At 40.8% G+C, this 26,032-nt stretch overlaps 1 protein-coding gene across 1 annotated transcript; it reads right to left on the reverse strand.

The window, feature by feature from the left end:
• Positions 1-6,602: 6,602 nt before the first annotated feature.
• Positions 6,603-14,017, reverse strand: LOC309703097 (uncharacterized protein; the record flags this gene model as incomplete). The annotated part of the gene is made up of 7 exons (XM_082527799.1): positions 13,943-14,017; positions 11,142-11,162; positions 10,549-10,720; positions 9,746-10,032; positions 9,499-9,656; positions 7,656-8,790; positions 6,603-6,694 (listed from the first exon to the last, which is right to left on the reverse strand). Exons 1-7 carry the CDS (start codon positions 13,998-14,000, stop codon positions 6,603-6,605), a joined length of 1,923 nt encoding a protein of 640 aa, XP_082383925.1. The 5' UTR covers positions 14,001-14,017.
• Between the last annotated feature and the right edge of the window lie 12,015 nt (positions 14,018-26,032).

Here is a 26,032-nt window from a genome sequence, read left to right on the forward strand (position 1 = left end):
AAATTACCCTTATCCTCTGCAAATATTTGGGTGCTTTTTTGTATTTCCAGGGAATAAAAGCACATCCTTCTCATGATTGCAACAATCAATCAGAATCACTGCTAAAGATATGAGTAATACATACAATATTGTGCTGCAATCAACCTCACCTGATTCTTATCACAGCCACTTTCTGTTAATCACTTTAAATTCACACATCTCAACTTCTCTGTGTTTGCAAGGGTTTGCATTTTAAAACAATAGTCTTTATTCTCTGTTGTACTTGCCTGAAACAATTTTGTTTTGGGGGAAACATTGACAAGAATCAAAAAAGAAAAACACCAAACAGGTCTAGTAACATTTGTGTCATTACTTTCACTTTCATGTCTGCTACTAAGTACAATTCGGACACTACTTAGAACGGATGGTTCTGAATATGAACAGTGTTGGGAAACTTGTTCCATGTTGCCATTTGCCCACTTTAACAGCATCACTACTGACTTACTTAAACCATTAGACTATGCATTTTCGAATAACCTTCCTCTTACATTGTTAGTCAAACTGCGCTGTGAAGTTCAAAAATGGCTGTTCTTTCTTTTTTTAACCCATAATATTTGCATTAATGTAGATTTGAAATCGATAACAATGAATCTTAATTTTAAATTTTACATATATAGGCTGAACTACAGGCTTCATTATGAAGGACAAAAGTGACACAGACTTCCCTAAATTTCTACATTACCATTGCATAATTCACCAGCAGGCAATAAATGCAAAAGGTGACTAGTTCTACTCATGTGATGACTCCTGCATGAAGATTATAAATAACGTCTGTTTATGAGTCTCAGGTCATAAACAGACCCGGGCAGGGGTTTTAGAACAGGTTTTGTGACTTTGATCAACTCAAACCACTTGTGTAATTCATTTGAGATCCTTTCATCCAAGTGGACATAACATGAATTGCTGAGCAGCTAAGTGCAATGTTTAACTTGCATGCTGGACAGGAAGAGATTGTTGCATGCTGATGGTCTTTAAGTTAGGACTTCAGACTTCCAGTCTGTACAAAGGTGTATGCCCAGCAGCAATGAAAGTTGCCTGGCTTTTTGGTTCAGCTTATCTTTGTGAATCATGCTTTTCTGACATGAACTTCATGTAGAACAAACACAGAACACATCTTACTGATGTGATGTATATATGTATGCGCGAGTGTTAAACTCAAGTATTCTACAAAAAATTAAGAAATACGTCAAAAAATCTTAAGATCCAATGATTTGTTTAAAATGCAATAGATTTGGTGACTAGTACATATGTTACAAGAATAATTTGAAAATGTTTTCTTTTAAATATTATATAACTACTAATTTGAACAAAAATGGCACAGAGTTCATGAGTTTCTCAAAATGTTTAGAAGGTACTCAAAATGTATTTCTTTAATGTCATTATGTTGCTAGAACTTAACAAAGAGACTCTTAAGAACTTGGGGTGTCGTCTGGGCCATTTGACTAATGCTCAGGTGGCTGAACTTGAAGACCTTATCTCGAGTATTCAGGTTTGTTTGGTTATGTGCCTTCTCGTACAGACTGGGTGGGGCATGATATCGATGTAGGGGAGACACAGGCTATTTGCAGAGAGTTAGGGCACTGTTTATCGTTTGACAGGGCAACTGTGACTTACCTGGGTCGAGTGGTTGGGCAAGGGTCTGTCGCTCTGTTACAGCCTAAAGTGATGGCAGTTGAGCATTTTCCGCGACCTTTCTGAGGGTGCTTTCTGCTGGTAACAAAGTACACGCTGTATACAGTTAAATGGATTCCTTGCTAAGTTGCCTGTTATGTGTAGTTCCCACCCTGGTTGATCCCTTGGACTTAAGTTTTTAGATGGAAATATAGTGGCTAGTCACCTTCTCAGCCCCTCTTTAGCATTCAAAGTCCTGATACATTTTGTGCTTGAAAGGCTTTCAGAATCATTCAGAATCAGCATACTTTATTAATCCCTGAGGAAATTATGTGGGTTACAGTCTGTTGCTGTTACAGTAAAATAACATAAACAAACTAGACTATTTAACAATACAATATGTTACAGATTTAAGAAATAGCACAATGTGTACAAATCACTCAATAATAAATATCAAGGATTGACAGAGGTGATAATAAATAAATATCAAGTATATTGACAGCAACATTATTGAGTAGAAAAGCGCGTGTGCAAAAAGGGTGTATTTATGAAACTCATTACATTGAAAAAAAGTCTGCAGTGTCAGTCTGCAGCCCCCCCTCCCTGGACACAAGCATTTCACCATGCTGTACTTATATGACTGTGTATGTGACGAATAAAATGTCAATTTGAATTTGAACTTGATGAACATGCTATCATATAAACAGTGTGTTTTGAATGAAGAGATGAGAAAATCCAGAGGAAAAATGAACTGTTTAAAAGTGTCCAGAGTTTGAAATGTAAAACATTTATTCTGTAAAAAAAATAATTTTCACTTTTATTGAGCTTCTCTGAAACATTACTTTTCCTGGAGATATCAGGTCAGTATCAGGTTAAAAAAACAGGTCTAACAACAATTGCAACATTCCTCCTACTGTTTGTTTTCAGTTTCACCACAGTTTGTTTGGAACATTCACACAAAAAACACAGATACATTTTTCTACTAGGAAAAATGAAGGTTAACAAGAAATGTCAAGAAGTCCTTCTAGCTACCTCTGACTGGTATCAACAATGAAAAAAGAGCTTCTGGACCTGCTGCTGCACTACAACAAAGCATTGCAATGAAACATTGTGCCATAATAGATCACATAAAATTACCTAATGTCTAAATGACTGTTGTTGTTGTTAAGATTCACTGTAGGCCTATAGCTTTCACAATAATATAATGAGCAAGTTAACAAGAATAACATCGTATATCAGTTTTAAAATAGCATTTGTCACACCCAAGAGAGTTATCTTCTTCACAGTTTGAAGATTTTATTTTTAATGTTTTACTTTTTACTGTCAATTCAATCAAGATTTTTGGATTCAGTCTTACATTTTTTGCAGAGGTCACACACACACTGCTGCCTCACAGCAAGAAGGTCTCGAGTTAAAAACCACTTACTGGCAGTGGTCTTTCTGTGGAGTTTGTGTGGGTGCTCCAGGTTCTCCAGCTTCCTCCCACAGTCTAAACACATACAGTTAGTGGGGGTTAGGTTAGCTGCCCATAGCTGGTGAATGTAGCACATAGGTGGAAATGGTTTGACTGTCTGTACAAGCCCTGACTGGTGACCTGACAAAGATGTTCTCTGCCTTCTGTGGTAGATAGGATAGGCTCTAAAGGCCAGATGACTGCGATAAACTGGATTGGATGGCTCTGTTTTAAAATGCAAATGTATTTTTTGTCTACAGTCTCAGATCAACACACCCCTGCCCTCCAGCACTATCAGCAGTAACCCCTCAACAGCATCATTGTACCCCATTAGGGTAAAACATAGGCTATATTTGCTTTGCATTGTCCCCACCTGATGACAGTGATATAGTATGATGTGATTCCATATAATTTATTCAACCTGGTTCTATGTGCCCCTTTTTAACTTTGAGCACCAGCTCCTTCAAACATCTCTGCATAGCCCTGAACATAAACATCTCATAATGATAAAACAACAACAACAACAACCAACCCCCAAATATCCTTAATAGAGGTAAGGAAAATTAAAAATCTCGATGACATTAGAAATCTTCTCAAAAAGACACCAGAGAGATAACCACCACAGTTAGACTAGACCAAGATGAAAACTAGGGCTGGGGAGCCCTAAACAGACATTTGGACATCGTGTTGAGCTTCTGAGGCTCAGGCTACGTCCACACTCGCCCGGATAGATTTGAAAACGCTGTTTTTGTCTGAAAACGCTCCGCATCCACACTAGCATTTTCAGTCGTTTTCACAGAGTTATGCGTCCACATTGAAACGCTTAGGTTCCAGTACTGCGCATGCGTGAAACACAAGAAGATTCGACCTGCCTCATTTCTGTCTGCCACTTATTTACTTTCAGACTCTTTGAAACGTCACAGCAAAATGTTGAAGAAAAGCACTGAGTTTTTTAAATGGACTAACAATGCTCTACAAAGAGCAGAGGGTGGGAACACTCACCATTGCTGTGTCTTAAAAAAAAAAAATCAAATAATCAGTTTTGACATTTGAAGTCTGGAAGTCTGAGTCTGGATCGATTGGTTGTTTACATCAGCGATCCCCAACCTTTTTTGCGCTTTTTTGCGGATAAATACACCAAAATAAAACTTGTACCGGTACCGAAAAAAGATTTATTCATAACACACATGAAAAGACCCAGGAAAACCGAGTTAACGATAAAAACGATAACAAAATAACGCTGAAAACCAATAAAACCCCTGAAAACCATACATTTCACACCTGAGCCTCAACGCTCGCGGCCCGGTACCAAACGACTCACGGACCGGTACCGGTCCGAGGCCCGGGGGTTGGGGACCGCTGGTTTACATCACTCAACACAAGCAGAACTGCATTATAAATCAGAAGACACGTTGTCCACATTCAGAAGCACATCTCTGTATAGTTACGGTTGCAGAACAGGCAAATGTTCAGCATTCAAACTACAGGTGAACAATAGTCAAAGGTCAATATCAGCTAAAGTATACACCTACACAGCATGTCAACAAACCGTGAAAAAAAAGCCACAAAAAAATAAATGAATGATTGCTGGTAAGGGTCTCTATATATGTCATGTTTAGGCTGTGTGCAGGCAGGAATTGGACCCAAACGCAAACTCACGGGAAACAGAACTGAACTCAAAACACAGCTTTATTGCTGACAGAAGGGCGATACAAAATAATAAGAAACTAAACTGAGAGATGCTAAAGGACCTGACTCACAAAGAGACACAGGGAGGGGCACACAGTCATGAGGGAGAATGCGACACAGAACTGAGGGAGATGCGGACATAAATACACAGAGGGTTAACGAGGGAAGTGGGAGCACACGGGGATCACAGCTGACGCAGATAATCATAACGAGACAGGGCAGGAGTAAACACAACATGACGCATGCTGACTAGAGACTGTCAAAGTAAAACAGGAAGTACACAGAGGTTCAGACAAGAGGAGAGAGAGCACGGGGAGAGCACAGATATAACAGGCTGGGGAAAACATGGAATAAAACACAAGGAGAGACGAGGGCTCACAGATACACAGAGGGGGACACAGGGGGTAATCAAATAAGGAAGATCTTAACAGAACAACCTAGGAACCAAGGCCTAAATAAAGAACAAAATACAAAACACACAAAAACTAAGAATGCTGGACCAACATGGCCCAGAACCATGACAATATATTAGTATTTACAAAGGGTATGCTGTGACTTACCTTCAAAATGACAGTGGTCACACGCTATAACGCGGTTCACCTTTCGCGGCCTCGCTGTTTCGCGGATTTTTTTGAGTGCAATTATGCATGACTTTTATTTTTTAGAGCACATTGTGTCCTGCGTCCTGATCGGCTTGCCGATCTCCTCCGTGCCGTCTCTCCTGTACAGTACAGAATCGCTACATTGATCGCTAGCAGTGTGACTCTGAAGTGCTGTACTTTTCTCCCCAACAAAAACAATGTCAACGAAACGTTTTGCATCGTCAAAGGCACCTGCAGTAGCACCCAAAGAGGCAGAGGAAGATAATCATCACACAAAACATTGGACTTCTGATTCATTGATTTATTAATGATTCAGTGAGGTTGAATTCTCTCGCAGCTGCTCTAGTCCCATGTTCTGGACCTGAAAACAGGGTTTGATCTTTGGTTTAATTCTATAATACTGGACTTATTTTTCTAGGTTTGAGCTTTGAGAATGTTGAAACAAGAGTGTGAAAATGTTCATGCCTGTCTGAGAAAAGTGTCTAAAATGTGTAATGGGGGGTTTTACAGCCTTAAAATATCTATTATAATTGTAAAAAATAAAGTTCGCTGCTTCGCGGATTTCACCTATCGCGAGTTATTTTTAGAACATAACACCTGCGATAAACGAGGGACCACTGTATACAGATACTGAGAAATATAAAATTTGAATCTTTTCTCTCTTTTTCTCTGAGGCGCGGGGGAAAAAATATCGACAAGTCGACGTTTCAAAGAGCTGGAAAGTAAATAAACAGCAGACAGAAATGACGCAGGTCGAATGTCTTTTACATGCATGCGCAGTACTGGAACCTAAGCATTTTAGGTCCTTTCAGTGTGGATGAACAACTCTTTGAAAACGATTGAAAACAATAGTGTGGACGTGGAGTGTTTTTATACGTCCACACTATATATATAGTTTTCAAATTTATCCAGATTAGTGTAGATGTAGCCTATGAGGGAGAGAAGTAAATCAAAGAGGTGAGAGTGAGAAATGGTGGAAACGCACAGAAAGATTTGAGGACCATGACTAAGTGAAATCCAGAGCACAGCAGCAAAACAGATTTCAGGCCTAAGCAGGAGAGCAGAGTATGGAGAAAAATTTCAGTAAGGATGATGATTCATTCATGTTCAGAATTCAATTTGAGGTATTTGGTGCTTAGACTCTGAGGGCCATTCAAAGCAGAACAGAATCCCAGTGGTGATAGGGATTAGGGTAGGGCCCCTGGAGTCTAGATGCTGGTGGTGGAGATGGAGGCTTGAATGAAACCTGAGTAATGAAGGAGAGGCGGTGATGGGGAGGAGGTGGGTTGTACAAAGTTGTCTGCAAGGAAGAATGATAGATGCGCAGTGTGTACATAGAGTGAAGGCTGATTGACCTGTGAAGGCCAGCAGAAACATGATTGGACTAGACCAGTGATGTCACAATCAGCTTGACAGGGTGGGAAAGTGGAAGTGATGTAAAACTTAGATTAGCCACAAACACCAGGGAAGCAGACTGATGTATGACTACAGATTGCGAATAAGGGTCATTACAAATGCTTATGATATGATACACAAACATACAATGTGTGCACTGATTTGTCTGCAACTTTATAAGTTTATGGTTTGTGAGAGTTTGTTCCTGTTGTCTTCAAGTGTATAAATTTTAAACAAAATAATACATGACAATCAAAGCTTCTTTAAAATGATACGTTTTAATAACGAAAAATATTTGGATACCACAAATCCCTCAACACAACAAGATTTGAGAAAATTTTCATCAGATTGTATGTGTCTGACAACTTAAAAAAAAAAATCAGTTCACTTTCCAGAATTATTTAAAAGCATTTGATTTGTTAACAAAAAACTTAGCAACCACTTTCTTAGTCCTCAGTTTGTCCAACATGTAGTCAAAATTTAAAAATGATTAGAAATTAAGTAAACAAATTGGTTGAAAGAAATGATAGCAAATCACTATATTTAGGAAACTGGAAAGACAAAAACAACTTTTTTCTGTTTCATTTAGTTTCTATCTATTAATCATTTAATGTAGAAGAAAGCATCATACTTTTGTTTTTTAACTGTTCATGTCTTTTAGAAAAAATGCACTTTTAAAGTTAGTCAGAGTTGTAAAATTTTATGAAACCTGAGTACTCGGGTAAAGTAATAGTATTTCAAGCTTGTATTTATGTACACGATATGAGTAAATGTGCTGAATTACATTCCACTTCCACCAAACAGATGGAGCAACACAACAAGAACACAGAGAGAGGTAAAGTGAGTGAAGTGGGTCAGATTTTCACCACTGCTATTTGCGGTTGGAGTGGTTTTTAAAGGGGTAGAAACAGCGGTGTTAAAAGTGGTAGAGACAGCGGTGTTTAAAGGGGTAGAGACAGTGGTGTTTAAAGGGGTAGAGACAGTGGTGTTAAAAGGGGTAGAGACAGTGGTGTTAAAAGGGGTAGAGACAGTGGTGTTAAAAGTGGTAGAGACAGCGGTGTTAAAAGGGGTAGAGACAGTGGTGTTTAAAGGGGTAGAGACAGTGGTGTTTAAAGGGGTAGAGACAGCGGTGTTAAAAGGGGTAGAGACAGTGGTGTTTAAAGGGGTAGAGACAGTGGTGTTAAAAGGGGTAGAGACAGTGGTGTTTAAAGGGGTAGAGACAGTGGTGTTTAAAGGGGTAGAGACAGCGGTGTTAAAAGGGGTAGAGACAGTGGTGTTTAAAGGGGTAGAGACAGTGGTGTTAAAAGGGGTAGAGACAGTGGTGTTTAAAGGGGTAGAGACAGTGGTGTTTAAAGGGGTAGAGACAGTGGTGTTTAAAGGGGTAGAGACAGTGGTGTTTAAAGGGGTAGAGACAGTGGTGTTTAAAGGGGTAGAGACAGTGGTGTTTAAAGGGGTAGAGACAGTGGTGTTAAAAGGGGTAGAGACAGTGGTGTTAAAAGGGGTAGAGACAGTGGTGTTTAAAGGGGTAGAGACAGTGGTGTTTAAAGGGGTAGAGACAGTGGTGTTAAAAGGGGTAGAGACAGTGGTGTTTAAAGGGGTAGAGACAGTGGTGTTTAAAGGGGTAGAGACAGTGGTGTTTAAAGGGGTAGAGACAGTGGTGTTAAAAGGGGTAGAGACAGTGGTGTTTAAAGGGGTAGAGACAGTGGTGTTTAAAGGGGTAGAAACAGCGGTGTTTAAAGGGGTAGAGACAGTGGTGTTTAAAGGTGCAGGGATGGTTGTAGGTGGTGATGTCGGGCAGGTGAAGTTTGAGTCGCTGTCAGCTCCTGGGAAGGAGAAGGTAACAAAACCTGGTGGTGTCCCTGTGATGGTGTCACTGATCCATTTCTGGTATTGGGACACACGGGTGTAAATTGAAGGTCCCCCACAATTACTATAACTAGTAATTCCAATCTGGACCCAAACTGATCCTGCCTTCATCATGAGTGGTTCCCCTTCATCTCCCTGTGAAAAGAAAAATTGTGAAGACAGGTCAATAACTTTCAGAAAAGGATCTGTCTCAGTAATATCTATCCTGCTGAAGCATTAGTCTGTGACCCAGTTATGTGGTGTATGGATGGACCGTTCAAAAGCATGTTTGTTAGCATTAGCCAATAACATGGCACACATTCAGTTTAGCACACCATTTGATGGTAAATGGCCTGTATTTGTATAGCGCTTTTACTAGTCCCCTAGGGACCCCAAAGCGCTTTACACACCCAGTCATCCACCCATTCACACACTGGTGGAGGCAGCTACAGTTGTAGCCACAGCTGCCCTGGGGCAGACTGACAGAAGCGAGGCTGCCATATCGCGCCATCTGCCCTTCTGGCCAACACCAGTAGGCGGCAGGTGAAGTGTCTTGCCCAAGGACACAACGACCGAGACTGTCCGAGCCGGGGCCCGAACCGGCAACCTTCCGATTACAAGGCGAACTCCCAACTGACAGTGGCTCAAGTGGAAAACTGAAAAAAGTTCACGCCAGGAGTTAAATTGGCACTGAAGTTAACTTTCACTTAACTACATTGGCAATTTTGATCTGCGATATTAAAAAATATATATTTCTTATTATAAATAATGGAACTAGACATTATTAGTTTATACAATGTTGATCCCTGACACAGAACCAAACCCCCATCCTCCCCCAAAGTGTAACTAGAAGTAATCCATTACTTTACATGGACCCTTCCATCCAAGTTTGGGCCCAGTGCAGGTAACGTTCTCTGTAATCGTGGGAATCCAGTAGTTGTAGTCTCCCAAGTAACATCTGCACTCATTGTTTCCCAATATGGGTACATTAACTTCTTGCAGGATGTTGGGAAGTTGATAATCTAATCAGAGAGAAAAAGGTACAAGCTTTTTAACAAATCCATTGTCAGTATTGTTACATTAATAGATAAATAAGTATTTTGTAACTCACAATTATCATAACCAAAACCGGTGACCCAGCTGCTGGTCCCATTGTAGAAAGTGCTGTTTGTTGATGATAAGCATATCGGCTGAATGTAGTCTGTGAAAATCACAGGAGCCGACAGCTTCAGAAGACAAATGTCATTATTGTATGGCCAGTAGTAGTAGTAGTAGTAGTAGTCGTAATTGGGACGTTGAGAATAGCAGACTATGTTTTCCACTTTCTGAGTCTGCTCATTTGGATTTGAACCTGACTGGTTGAAGCGTCCCAGATGAACCACAGTGTTGTAACTTGAACTTGACAGGAAAAAAAATTGTTATACATGATAAATGGACTCTTCAGTTAAATGCAATTTTCTTTAAATCACAACAACAGTTTTCTAAAGATGTTTAATATATAAATAATCAGAAATGTCAGTTTTCATTCACCATGTTAGACTGTGATCTTGCTGTTACACCTGCCTCAGATCTGATCTCACAGAGACAAACTGCTTCTGCATATTGTTTGACTGATCTGATCACAGCACACTCTACATGCTCATGCTATAATAGCTCTCACCAGGGTCTCTTACTTGCTATAGCTACACCCTCAGCGTACACAGCCTTAGTATTATGTAGCAAAACACTTTAAAAACCTTTAGACTGTTTTCAGGAAAGAAGTTAAAAAGGAAAAGAAAATCTGGCTGTAAAGAAATGCCAAGCTAATTGTAAACAGTAAGCGTTTTGCACTACACTTCACAGTTACTAATACCTATCATCAAAATTGTACAACAACAAAAATGTAAACTTTCAAAAGGTTCAACAGTGACTCACGATGGTAAGCACCGAGCAGATGTCAGGACCCACTGGTTGGTGATTAGTGAACCTCCACACTGATCATATCCATAAGGTCCATAAGTTACTACAATGGCATGCCAAGGCCAACTTCCTGGTGTTGCATCTTGACCTTCTATGATTCTGCTGTTTTTAACAGCTCTGCCACAGGCTGACAGAAGAAGAGAGATGACATTTAAACAGTGACTGCACTGATTAGCCACAACATTAAAACCACTCAGAGGTGACAGATAATGTTAATCATCTCTGACAGAATAGGTCTGATCTAAAGATACTAACTTATCTAGCTATATGCTGACTACATTTGAGCTTTGAAAGGTCCTTACTCCCTACATCTTACAGTTGTTAATGTGAAATTAAACTGTGGTATATATAGATGGGTTATGGGTTTTGCCACTCCACTGCTTTAAATGAAAAGTTTACTGTACAGAACTCACTCATTGCTTTAGAGAGATATTTTTAAAAATAAATGTGAGTCAACATATTTTCCTCATCCCTGAAACAAGTAGTGATAAAAGTTTGCATTTTCTCCAGTTTCTTGAAAATCTTGTAAAATTGTTTCATCTACTTACCAGGCTGCTGTGAATGACAACCTAAAAAACAAGAAGATAAATATATATATTTAAATATATTAAACAAAACAGATTGTTTTGTTTAACTGGTGATTGGTGATTATTTTCGTCTGTGAAAAGGGAAATACGTCAAACTAGTTTCACTAATTTCTTGCAACTGAAAAAAAGTTACAGATACAGCCAGATGGCCGCCTCATTTCCATAAGCACGCTGCATTACTGCGTTACTAACCGTGATTTTGTTTACGAGAGTGTCTCATGACAATGACGTAAGCGAGTGAGATGTTCGTGGCAACAGACGTGTGCAATGGATAATATGGCTGTGTCCCAAAACCTAGGCCGCATCCTCCTGAGGCTGCATTTGTAGACTGATTACATCACAGCAATGTGACGAAGGGTGTCCCAATTCGTAGACTACTCTGAATGCGGCCGACAAATGCGTCCTCCTTTTCCCCAGATTTGAAGGATGGGTCGGGTGTATCCTTCATGGCCCACTATATCCCAGCCAATTCCAGTTTCCAACAATAGCGGAAGCTACTTAGTTTTAATATTACTCTTATTATTCTTTCTGTGTCACAAAATAAACTTTTAACATATTTTCAGGCAAGAATGTAGCTGTGTAAACTTCAAATATCTGCTCGGTTTATCAAAACATTGCATATTTGCAAAAGTCCTCTGATGTTTTCGGAGATGTCTGTTACCCACCAAATCGATAACTAGTCGGGGGTTCAAGGGTCACAAGAGCCGGGGAGAGCAGCAGACTCCGGCTCATCGTTTTCAGACCCCCGCTACTCAGGTTAAACATGATATATAAGTCACTTAGATAACTTAAAAATGTTACTGTTTGGCTTTCTTCAGTGTTCTATTTGTTCCTGAGTAAATTGGTTGGGCTGAGATTATAGTTATTTGATTAGATTAGATTAAATCAAGCGTTATTAATCCCTCAGGTGGGTTCCTGGGGTTTTCACATAAATGAATAAACGTCAAACAGAAAACTGATTAAACAGAGATGAGAATCTACGGCAGTGTCCTGTTTTACTTTAGATAGCAACGAGCAGACGGCTGAGTTTATTAAAAATCCACTGAGACAGCCGTAACAGCGACAAACCCCCCTAAACTTCAACTCTGAGCAAGTACCTAGCACACTGCCACAGGAATGTGAAATTCACAGAGAAACCCCCAGATCTCCCCACTGACATGACCGCTGCGGCACACCTGCACCAGGGCAAACCTCCACTCCTGCTAAACACGTGAAAATAGATTTAGAGCAACAGGACATAGTGCTGCCGAGCCTTTGATTTTATTTATTTTCTGCTGTGTTTTACTTGCATCTGTTTGAAAGAGTGAGTGTAAACAAAAAAAAAAAGATTTTATTTCATATGCTGGAATACGCAGGAAGTAGGTTTAAATGATAGACAAATTTCTTCAAGTCCAAGACCGTTGCATGTAATCTAATTTTTGCTTGATGCAATGTGCATAAAGATTAAAATCAGTAATTAGTTATTATCAGTTATTAGTTACTGATTTTGTTTTTCAAGTAACTTGACCAACAATGCTCATTCCTGGCAGGACCATGACAGATACTTGGTGGATTCATCACCTATTGCTGGCTCTGCACTGACTGATTTGCACTGCAAGGTTTTTCTAATTCAAAAATAAAAATAGAATTTAAAAGCAAATTGATTGTTGGTTGGTCATGTCAGAGAAGAGATTATTTTAGATGTGATACAAAAATGCAAATCAGACAGAGAGCACCATGACAGCAACAACAATGTGCGTGCTTCAGCATATTGCTATATTGAAATATACAAGAAATACATTAGCCTCTGCTATATAAATCTTTAGGCCTCACTGAAATGCGACTGTAGTGGAGGAGAGGGAAAGCTTTGGTAATACCCTTGTATCTACTGTAGATAAACAGGCAAAGCAAGCAGTAAAAAGCTGCTGTAGGGGTTAACCAGGAAGTTCTGGCACTGTGCTTAAAACTAATGATAATTCTCTGCATTTACACTTTCCAAATAATTTAAGAGTCATAGCAGTACCTTTGCAATTTGTTTTAACACTCTGGTTCAAAAATTTTGTGCTGTGAGAGGGACACTCCAAATCCAACAACTGATACATGTACCTGCAGTATTTATTTATTTAGTTTTAGGTGGAAAGACTCCACGTGATGAGAATTAACATTTACATTTCAACCCGGTCTTAAGGATTGTTTCAGGTGGCGTTGATTAGTTGATCAGTTTAGTTGATTTTTGTTAAAACTCCTACAATTTAATATTAAATATATATATTAAATATTAATTCAGCCGTATTTATTTTCTGACAGTTCTGACGGCTAACGGTTAATTAAACAATTATTAATTAAATAGTAAATATAGTTTAAAAGGGAAAAGGGTAAATGAAAAATTACCTAATGTGAAATGTCTGTACTCTGAGAATTATCCACTTAAAAAAAAAGCAAATAAGAGATTTACTGAACTGAGTAAAAATGAAGAAACTTGGATTTCTAGAGATTTGAAGGAACCAAATAATTTACCTAAAATACATTATAAAATGATGCATTTATGAAATCATTGCTAAGTCTACCCTTTCACAGTGTCCAGTCCAAAAACTGTATCATTACTATCAGGAATGTATAAAATATCAAAAATATATAACAACATTATAATATATATAACAATACACGATACCAGCCATTAATCCATTAATTTCCAGTAGTTTTACCAGTATTTTATTATACCTCCACTTCATCAAATACTTCTTCAACCTTGGAAAACTAAAAAATAAAACTTTGTTTCTCACCTCTCCATGAGAGAATAGTCATCACAGCAATACAGCACAAAAACTGATGGAGAGCCATTGTTAACTGCACCTCTGTTGCAGTATAATTACATTTAAGTACCTGAAGATTATTCTCAGCTCCACCCAGTGCTCCACCCTTTCACTGTCGCATTAGCTTTCCAAGAAAAAGTCAGAGAGCTGGTGATGAAGTTTTGCTTGAGCAAGGGGTGAATAAACAATTTTTTTTTAAATTATCCTTATCCTCTGCAAATGTTTGGGTGCTTTTTTGTAATTCCAGGGAATAAAAGCACACCCTAGGTTTTCACATGATTGCAACAATCAATCAGAATCACTGCTAAAGATATGAGTAATACATACAATATTGTGCTGCAATCAACCTCACCTGATTCTTATCACAGCCACTTTCTGTTAATCACTTTAAATTCACGCATCTCAACTTCTCTGTGTTTGCAAGGGTTTGCATTTTAAAACAATATTCTTTACTTTCTGTTGTACTTCCCTGAAACAATTTTGTTTTGGGGGAAACATTGCCAAGAAGCAAAAAAGAAAAACACCAAACAGGTCTAGTAACATTTGTGTCATTACTTTCACTTTGGAAACCATTCGGCTTGAGGAATATAAAAACTTGGTGGTCTACAGTGATTCTTGGGTTTCTCATATGCAGAGAGTTAGGGCACCGTTTATCGTTTGACAGGGCAACTGTGACTTACCTGGGTCGAGTGGTTGGGCAAGGGTGTGTCGCTCTGGTACAGGCTAAAGTAATGGCAGTTGAGCATTTTCCGCGACCTTTCTGAGGGTGCTTTCTGCTTGTAACAAAGTCTACAAAATCTACACGAATAACTCCTCCCCCTTTTGTGAGTGTGGACGCTTCATCTCTTTGCTCTTTAAATGCTTTGCTTCTTTTATTGATTTTTTATTGATTTTTATGCTGATTTTTCCCTTTTTTCCGTATGAGCTTACCTGCGATAGCTTCTGGACACTTATGGATCATTAGGACCAGAGATGGGCAGTAACGCGTTACTTGTAACAAATTACTGTAATCTGATTACTTTTTTCAAGTAACGAGTAAAGTAAGGGATTACTATTGTAAAAATGGTAATTAGATTACCGTTACTTTCCCGTAGGGACGCTGCGTTACTGCGTTACTAAAGCCGTGATTTTTTGCGAGAATGTCTCACGACAGTGACAACAGCTGTGTGCAGATCAACAATGGATCACATATCGATTGTGGGAGAGAGTATGAGCGTGCAGCGTTTAAAGCGTGGAAGTACTGACCTTACTTTAAGTTGGATTCCATAAAAAGTGACAAAAACATTAGCGTCCATCGTGCGTGGGAAGAAAACTTCTTTTTACAGCGAAAAAAACCCCTAAACTTCCAAGCAAGCACCGAGTGCGCAACAACGTAATGGGAAATTCACAGAGAAACTCGCGGATTCTTCAACTGACCGCGGCACACCTGCACCAGGGTAAACCTCCGCCTACCCCCAGTCCTGCTTTACAGGTGAAAATAGAGCAACAGGACCGCTGAGTCTTTGACTTTATTTATTTTCTGCTGTGTTTTACTTGCATCTATTTGAAAGAGTGAGTGTAAACACAAAAAATATTTTATTTTATGTGCTGGAATGTGTAGAAAATAGGTTTCAATGTTAAACGAATTTATTCAAGTCAGAGAATGTTGCATATAATTAAATTTTTGCTTGATGCATAAAGTTAAAAGATTAAAACTGATAAAACAAGTAAAAAAAAGACTTTTCCATTTGATTACATTTTGTATGATGGATTATGCAGAAAAAGTAGAATTGGGCTGAAAGATCTATCGCTTTATCACCTCTTCAGGTTGTAAATCGTGTTTTTAAAAAGTAACTAAGTAACTAAGTAATTAATTACTTTTGAAAATAAGTAATCAGTAAAGTAACAGGATTACTTTTTTGGGGGAGTAATAAGTAATTAGTTACTGATTACTTTTTTCAAGTAACTTGACCAACACTGATTAGGACTAAAGTGTTCTTAACAGAAACAGCAACATTTTTATAGTTACCTTATCCACAGTGCTCCGTGTGTCTGTGGCCTAGACACAGCTGAAGCCTGATTACAGCGTCTGGGCACCGAACAGCCTCAATAGAGATTGAAAATGTGACGTCACTCAGGGGTAAAACCGCAAAGAATTCTGGGAACTCGTGGCAAGAGGTACTAGCGCACGCAGGCTTTCAATTGAAATCAGTTATACAGCGATAAAAAGAAACACAAAAAATGGCAAGAAGCTGTTGTATTATTAACTGCAATAGACGGTCGCATGACAGCCACAGGAAGCCGACGGGTAAAGAGATCGGTTGTTATCGGATTACGTCGTTGAAGAAAAATTGTTCGAGCCATGTTTCCGAAGTAACAAAGAGGCAATGGGTGGCCTGGATTGCAGCCATTCAAAGACAAAATATAACGTCCCAGAACACTCCAGCTCACAGGTTAGTCTGCTCCAAGCATTTCCATAAAGGTCAGTCTGCTGTTGTAGTTAATACGTCATTTTTCTTAACATAATTGGTGATATAGGTTACAAGCAAGTCTGGCGCTGAACAGAAATTGTCGCGCTATGCTCCTTTGTTTATTGTGCATAAATAGTGAATTGTCCTGACACAATATTGTGTTTCGCTTCTGTTATTATGGTACATTGACAAAAACATATACTTTTATTCACAGGATAAAACAGTTGTTTTGTATCACTAATTGCCCAGTGCGATTACAACATACAATATTATTGTCACTGCTACATTTCTGTGATGCTACCAGAGATTATTTCCACTACTAATTAATTACCGTTGAGCTCAAAGGTTATATTAATAAACGGTTAACGAATGTGTATTTATGAAGACGATTTGTGAGACTGGTAAACTTATGATAGGTACGATGGTCTTTCGTTCTACACGGTGCATTTCAAGGTCCTGTACCCATCCGTCGGTAAACTGTACCTGGGCTTGTTGCAGTGACCTGAAGTTACCAAACTTCATGAGTGTATGCACTCACTCCAAGAACCGTATAATTATAAATATGAGCGTGGTGAAAGTTGGGCAGCACGCTAACGTATTTTGTCCCTCTGTGTGCTCGTAAGGGTCTGACCCTTTCACTGGTTTGATTTTTTTTCTCGTATCTTTTCTTTGACTTTTCATCAAGTCTGTCTTTGTACGGACCGGCATTGTTCTCCTTCATTTTGTACATACCTTTTTGGGGGGCAAAGAAAAAGCAAGAATTTATTGGAACCGAAGAATGAACGTTTTGCGGTGCTGCAAATGCTTGCATTTGATGCGGTACTTGGATTGTTTTGCCACGAGTTCACGGCATGCAATGCGCGAAAGTCACGTGGTCTGTCAATCTCTATAGCCTGGAAAGGTGCAAACCGCTAGGCTAACTAGCAACAAGATGCCTTCCCTCTCCACAGATGACTACCACAGCCTCCTGCAGAAGATTGCAGTATTGGAGACAAAAATTCATCGCTTAGAAGTAAACGTGGAGGTAAATGGACTGTGTGGAAATGAAACAACCTTGCCTCAACAGAGCAATCGAAGTCACATTGCCCAGCCTCGCCCCCCTTAGTTCCTCCTTACCATCTTCATGCCCTGTCTCCGCAGTCTGATGTGTGATGTGTGAAGGGTCCGGGCTGCGAGGATTATGGCAGTGGTGACTTTTCCCAGGAGAAGCTGGGACCCTGTTTACTAGAAGGTTTTTAAATTTCTGTACTTTTAGGTGACAGGAGACATGTGGCCTGGTCAAAACACAGAGAGCTGCACTCTAAAAGACCTTTAAATATAGTAAACATACCTTGTGTGCCACAGACTGCTCCCAAACACGAGGGGACAAGTAATGCCTCTAAAACACTTAAGTTGGCTTTATTAAACGTTAGATCTTTAGCTGGGAAAACATTTTTAATTAATGATTTAATCACTGAGCACAGCCTTGATTTTATGTTTTTAACTGAAACTTGGTTGAACCAAAGTAACAGTGGAGCTGTTCTCATCGAGACGACCCCTCCTAACTACAGTTTTATCAGTGAGGCCAGGGTGAGCAGGAGAGGAGGGGGGGTTGCTGTCTTATTTAATGAATCATTTCAATGTAAGCAGCTATCTCCTGGAAGTTTTCAGTCTTTTGAATATGTGGCTTTACAGCTGAAGGCCCCATCCAAAGTTGTGTTTCTTAATGTTTACAGGCCTCCCAAATACTGCACAGACTTTTTCAATGACCTCAGTGAACTGCTGTCTGTGATCTGTGTTGATTTCGACTGTGTAATTATTGTTGGGGATTTTAACATCCATGTGGACAACCCTCAGGACAAAGGGACTAAAGACCTGAGTAACACTCTGGGCAACTTTGGGCTGACTCAGCATGTAACAGAGGCCACACATAATAGAGGACACAAATCTCTCAAATCTCCCATTTTTAAGTAAGATAATTGAAAAAGCAGTTTCTCAACAGCTCAATTACTTCTTAAAACAGAATAACTGCTACGATGCCTTCCAGTCAGGTTTTAGACAGAACCACAGCACTGAAACTGCTCTAACCAAAGTGTTTAACGACATATGTCTGAATACAGACAGTGGAACAATGTCAGTCTTAGTTTTACTGGATCTCAGTGCAGCATTTGATACAGTTGACCACAATATATTACTCAAACGACTGGAGAACTGGGCAGGTCTTTCAGGAATTGTACTAAACTGGTTCAAAACATACTTAGAAAACAGGAAATACTTTGTATCAATAGGTAACTTCACATCTGAGCAGACAAGTATCACATGTGGAGTTCCCCAAGGTTCCATCTTGGGACCCCTTCTGTTTAACATTTACATGCTCCCACTGGCACAGATTATAAAGAACAACAAAATAAACTACCACAGCTATGCAGATGACCAGTGATGCCGGTAACGCGTTGCTTAGTAACGCGTTACTCCGAATATGACCACTTTTTCAGTAACGACTAATCTAACGCGTTACTATTTCCATAACAGTAGTCAGATTAAAGTTACTTGTCCAAACCACTGTGTGTTACTATTTTTTTAAGCAAAAAGATTTGGTTTCTTCTTTTCGTCTCAGCGGATGACAAACGCATACGTGTCGTGAAACGTCACATAAGCGACAGGTCACGTTTCCCGCTCACAAGCAGCCAGCGACGTAAAAAAGTGTAAACAACAATGGAGGGAGAGAGATGTTCGTTCTTTAGCTGGAAATATGGTCACTATTTTGAGTTTCTGTCAACTAAAGATTTAAATATTAAGGTTCGTTGTACACTCTGTGTTGGCGAAAAAGTGTTATCTACCTTCAAAAACACTACGTCAAACTTAAAGAAACATTTGGAGTCGCAGCACAGCACAGTCAAACTCACAGAAAGAGTCCCACCAAGTGGTCCGAAGCAGAGAGCCGTGACTTCCGCAGAAGGTCCTACACCCCCCAAACAACAAAAGTTGGACTTTGGTGCAAAACCAGTAAGTGATGAAGAATTGAAGAAGTTGGTCGCGCAGTATATTGTAGAAGAAATGCTACCTATAAACACTGTTGACTCGCCCTCGTTTCGTGCCATAATAAAAAAGATCCCTACTTCTGTTAATGCCGAGCTGCCTCACCGAACGACTTTTACTTCTTACTTGGAGAAGGAGTTTACAGAAATGGAGAGAAATTTGAAGGCCACACTGAATGAGATTGACTTTGTTTCAACTACCGCGGATATTTGGACTGCTAACAACAGAAGCTATATGGGAGTAACGCTCCACTGGATCAGTAGAACCACATTAGAGCGTCACAAGGTTGCATTAGCATGTAGGCGAATTCGTGGTAGACACACGTATGATGTCATTGGTACAGAAATCGAAAACATCCACTCCTCTTATGGATTACTCAACAAAGTAGTTGCAACAGTTACTGATAATGGATCCAACTTTGTTAAGGCGTTTCAAGTTTATCATCCTGTCACGGAGTCCGATGATGAGACGGAGGAGGAAGAGTCCAGCCCCAAAGACGATGATGTCACTTTTTCTGATCTGTCAGAAATCCTCTCGGCTGAGAATGAAAGTGATGGTCAGCTGTCTCTTCCCCCGCACCGCAGGTGTGCTTCGCACACCATCAACATAATTTGCACACGTGATGTGGAGAAACATTTAACAACCAATGCAGAGAGCAGGGCTGTGTATAGGAGCAGCACAGCAAAATGCACAGCTCTTTGGACCAAATCGAGTAGATCTACACTTGCATCAGAAACAGTGGAAGAAATCAGCAAAAGAAAGCTCCTAATACCAACATCCACAAGGTGGAATTCCTTTTTTGATGCTGTAAAGAGAATTGCAGAAATCCCCATGGGTGAGCTGAATACTCTGTGCACAAAGCTAGGACTGAAGTGCTTCAAAGATCAAGAATACCAGTTCCTGCATGAGTACTGCATGGCCATGAAACCTCTGACTGCAGCACTGGACATTTTACAAGGCGACTGTCCATATGGAACTTTACTACCAACACTTCAAGTTCTGATGCAGAAGACCCAGGCTGTGAAAGATGACCTCTCCAGGATGACTGCAGGCCTTCCAGATGCCATTGTACAGGTACGCTCTATCTTGAAATTAGTCAGATTTTTTGCTTCATACAATTCACAAACATGGAACAGAATATTAATTATCATTGAAAAATAAGATTAAAACAATTAAAATGTTTACAAGTAACCTAAAACAAAATAAATCCATAATACTGATCTCATATTAGGCATGGTTTGCAAATAATTCAATAACATAATAAATTGTAGGCATAAAAATATCAATTATGTTTTTTAGGCTATTCAGACTCGTTTCGCCGGTGTGCTGGATGACAAAGATGCCCTTCTTGCAGCTGCCAGTTGTCCAAAATTCAAACTCCGATGGCTGAGAGATGCAGGAAGGAGGGAGCGAGTAAAACAGCTTCTGACAGCAGAGTGTTGCACCACTGCTCCTCTGGCAAAAAACCCTGCCAGTGTGCCCAGTGCTACTACATCTAGCAGCCAAGGTGAGATGGACTTTTTCACTTTTGAGGCAGAGCCAGAGGAGGAGACCTATTCTGCAGAAAAAGAAGTCATGGACTACCTGATGTCAGGCTACGACCTTCAGATTCTGCATAAATTTTCAAGCATAAAGACAATTTTTTTAAAGTATAACACTCCAACCCCATCAAGTGCTCCTGTGGAGCGACTTTTTAGTCTGGGAGGTTTGGTGCTCACGCCTAAAAGAAATCGACTTTCTGACAAAAGGTTTGAGAAGCTTCTGTTAATGAGGTACAACCACTGGTTTAGTCGCTCCACTCTACTGTTTCCCCCATAACATGCGATGACAACATATACTGAAAAAACAGAGAATGGGGAATCCAAGTTAAATAACTATTTACAAGTAATTGAATTAAGTTTATCAAAGTCACTTAATAAACTTATTAAAGTTTTCAAGTTGATTAACTTAAAACAATTACCTGCAAGGAAGTAAGGCAATTTAAGTTGGACCTGCAGTCTCTTTTTTTTTTTTTCATAAGATTAGTCCAAAGTTACAAAAGCGGACAATAGTGCTTACATGTGGATGGTATAAAAAGTATCTTAAGGGAAGTCAAGAAAGACTCTTTGTTTGTTTGTTTGTTTTTTTATAAAAAGTATTTATGTTAAGTGAAGTAACAAGACTGTCTTTATTTTCATACAAACAAGTATTTCTGTCAGGAAAAAAGTTTTAAGTTCAACTTCAAATGTCAGGAGATATATTGTTGACATTACTGCTAAAATACACTTCCAATAAAGTGAGTATTGGCAAAATCGGTTGATGTTTTTATGTTGAGGCAGTGGGGAGTGTTATTGGCAGCTTCTGAAAGTAACTAATAAAGTAACTAGTAATCTAACTTAGTTACTTTAAAAATAAAGTAATCAGTAAAGTAACTAAGTTACTTTTGGAAGGAGTAATCAGTAGTCCGTAATATATTACTTTTTCAAAGTAACTGTGGCAACACTGCAGATGACACACAAATATATATCACAATGTCACCAGGAGACCGAGGCCCTGTACAGGCTCTTGGTAAATGCATTGAGGAAATCAATGACTGGTTGTGCCACAATTTTCTCCAGCTAAACAAAAACAAAACTGAGGTAATAGTCTTTGGCGCCAAAGAAAAACGATTACAGGTCACCAGAGAACTTCAATCTATACACCTAAAAACCACAAACCAGGCGAGAAATTTGGGTGTAGTGATGGATGCAGACCTAAACTTAGAAAAACACATTAAGACAATAACAAAATCAGCTTACTATCACCTCAAGAATATTTCAAGGATAAAAGATCTGATGTCTCAATAGGACCTGGAAAAACTAGTCCATGCATTCATCTTTAGTAGGCTTGATTATTGTAACATTTCCAAGATGGCGCCGCGGATGGCAGCCTCGGTACTGCGCTCTCTCGCACTTTTCTTGTTTTTGTTTATTTTCTGCGCTTTTGGTCACTCAGACCACATCACTTTCTCCAGAGATCAACTGCTTAACATCAGGCAGTCATCTCACTATAGTTCTTATCCATTTTTCACAAACCCGGAAAGTTTTTTGGAGATTTTAGTTGGAGGCGCAGCAGCTCTCTGTGGCTCCTGGAGAAGACGTAGACGGGGGAGTCGCGCCGGTGCGCTGGTGAAACTACGTCGGCGAGGATTCCGCATGGCACTCCCCTCCATTCACCTCGCGAATCTCCGCTCTCTTCCAAACAAAGTCGATGAATTACTGCTCTTAAACCGGACTAACAAGGACTTTGCACGCTCTGCTGCCCTCTGCTTCACTGAAACCTGGCTCAGTGAGCGAGTCCCAGACGCTGTCTTAAATCTGCCGGGCTTCCAACTTCACCGGGCGGACCGCGAAACAGAGCTCTCAGGGAAAACAAAGGGTGGTGGAGTCTGCTTCTACATTAATGAAGGTTGGTGTACTGATGTCACAGTGTTACAGAAACACTGCAGCCCACACTTGGAAAGTTTTTTCATCAACTGTAAACCTTTTTATTCACCGCGGGAGTTTTCTTCCTTCATGCTGGTCGGAGTTTACATCCCTCCACAGGCCAACGCGAACAACGCACTGTGCGAGCTGGCTGACCAGATTACTACCCTGGAGAGGAAATTCCCGGATTCCTTTACAATTATTCTTGGGGATTTTAACAGAGCAAACCTAAACTACGAACTCCCTAAATACAGACAGCATATAGACTGCCCCACCAGGGACAACATCATACTGGATCACTGCTACACCACTCTAAAAGATTCCTATCGCTCTGTGCCCCGGGCAGCTTTGGGACATTCTGATCACTGCATGGTCCATCTTATTCCAGTTTATAGGCAAAAACTTAAACGTGCCAAGCCTGTAGTCAAAACTGTGAAGTTTTGAACTAACGCAGCAAAGCAGGACTGTTTTGACTCCACTGATTGGACTGTTTTTGAAGCTGCATCTGAGAACCTAGATGAGCTCACGGACACTGTGACATCATACATCAGTTTCTGTGAAGACGTGTGTGTGCCAACAAAGACCTTTTGCACATACAACAACAATAAACCATGGTTCACTCCTAAACTCCAACATCTTTGTAAGGCCAAGGAGGACGCCTACAGAAGTGGTGACAGGGTCCTGTACAAGCAAGCCAGGAACACACTGACCAAGGAGATCAAAGCAGCTAAAAGGATCTACTCCCAGAAGCTGGAAGAACGGCTCTCAGCCAACGACCCAGCGACAGTGTGGAGGGGCCTGCAGGAAATCACCAGCTACAGACGCCCCCCACCCACTATTGAAGCAAACAAAGACCTGGCCAACGAGTTAAACACTTTCTATTGCAGGTTTGAGACGGACAGACTCCCACGCCCCACCCTCCCCTCCCCAGGGACATTGCTTCAGACATTGACCCCCAACACACCTTCCACCTCTCCCCCCTTCACCCTGCCCCTCCCCAATCAAGACTCAACGACCACCCCCACCCTCCCCAATCCAGACTCAACGACCACCACCACCCTCTCCAATCCAGACTCAACGACCTCCACCACACCTCTCACCCCCCTTTCCTCCTCCCTGAAACTAAGAATACACACTCAGGATGTGAGCCGACTATTCCAGAAACAGAAGCCCAGGAAAGCCCCCGGACCAGATGGCATCTCACCCTCCTGCCTCAAAACCTGTGCTGAACAGCTGGCTCCCATCTTTACTCGCATCTTCAACAGATCCCTGGAGCTGTGTGAAGTTCCCTCCTGCTTCAAACGCTCCACCATCATCCCTGTTCCCAAGAAACCCACCATCACAGGACTGAATGACTACAGACCTGTTGCCTTGACGTCTGTGGTCATGAAATCCTTCGAACGACTGGTGTTAGCCCATCTGAAAGACATTACAGGCCACCAGCTGGACCCTCTGCAGTTTGCCTACCGGGCAAACAGGTCGGTGGATGATGCAGTGAACATGGGGCTGCATTACATCCTGCAACACCTTGACCGCCCGGGAACTTATGCCAGGGTCCTGTTTGTGGACTTTAGTTCGGCTTTTAACACCATTGTGCCTGAACTTCTTTCCTCCAAACTCTCCCAGCTCAGCGTGTCACCAGCTACCTGTCAGTGGATCACCAGCTTCCTGACAGACAGGAAGCAGCAAGTGAGGTTGGGGGAGATCACCTCTAAAACTCGGTCCCTCAGTATTGGTGCCCCTCAAGGATGTGTCCTCTCACCACTACTGTTCTCCCTCTACACTAACGACTGCACCTCCAATAACTCGGCTGTCAAACTCCTAAAGTTTGCAGATGACACCACTGTCATTGGCCTCATTCAAGATGGTGATGAGTCTGCATACCGGCAGGAAGTTGAGCGGCTGGTACTCTGGTGCAGTCAGCACAATCTGGAGCTGAACACTCTTAAGACTGTAGAGATGACAGTGGACTTCAGGAGACATCCCTCAACTCTGCTCCCCCTCACCATATCAGACAGCCCTGTGTCAACTGTGAAGACCTTCAAGTTCCTGGGTACAACCATCTCCCAGGACCTGAAGTGGGAGACCAACATCAACTCCATCCTCAAAAAGACCCAGCAGAGGATGTACTTCCTGAGACAACTGGGGAAGTACAGTCTTCCACAGGAGCTGCTGATCCAGTTCTACACTGCGGTCATTGAGTCTGTCCTGTGCTCCTCCATCACAGTCTAGTATGGCGCAGCCACTAAACAGGACAGGAGCAGACTGCAGCGGACTGTACGGGCAGCAGAAAGGATCATCGGCACCCCCCTGCCCTCCATCCAGGATCTGTACCTCTCAAGAACCAGGAAACGGGCAGGGAAAATCATCGCAGACCCCTCACACCCTGCACACAGACTTTTTGATCTGCTGCCCTCTGGCAGATGGTACAGAAGCCTGCAGACCAGGACCACCCGACACAGGAACAGTTTCTTTCCCCTCGCCATCTCCCTTCTTAACAGTTGACCTGTCACACTGCTCCCACTGCCAGACTGCAACTGCACCTTATGTACATTTGTAGTATTCATTCCACCTCATTCATTTCTGTATTTTATGTATATAAGTTTAGATTCGTTATTTATAGTTGGTTTACATAGCTTTGTGTATGTATGTGTAATGTGTATATATAGACACTTGTGTGTGTGTGTGTGTGTGTGTGTGTGTGTGTGTGTGTGTGTGTGAGATTTACATTGCTGTGCTTGAGAGCCACCATCTACCGGAACCAAATTCCCTGTATGTGTCTGCACATATACTTGGCCAATAAACACGATTCTGAACAGCATCTTTACAGGTCTACCTAAAAAATCAGTCAGACAACTACAGCTCATTCAGAACTCTGCTGCTCGAGTCCTCACTAAGACCAAAAAAGTGGACCACATCAGTCCAGCTCTGAGGTCTTTACACTGGCTGCCTGTCCGTCAGAGGATAGACTTTAAAGTTCTGATGCTGGTCTATAAAGCTCTGAATGGTTTAGGACCAAAATACATCAGTGACCTCCTGACCCAGTATGAACCATCCAGATCCCTCAGGTCATCTGGATCCTGTTTTTTATCAGTTCCCAGAGTCAGAACCAGACACGGAGAAGCTGCATTCAGCTTTTATGCTCCTTA

The sequence above is a fragment of the Aulonocara stuartgranti genome (genome assembly GCF_965226115.1).
Source record: "Aulonocara stuartgranti genome assembly, chromosome: 3".
In the NCBI taxonomy this organism is placed as follows: domain Eukaryota; kingdom Metazoa; phylum Chordata; class Actinopteri; order Cichliformes; family Cichlidae; genus Aulonocara; species Aulonocara stuartgranti.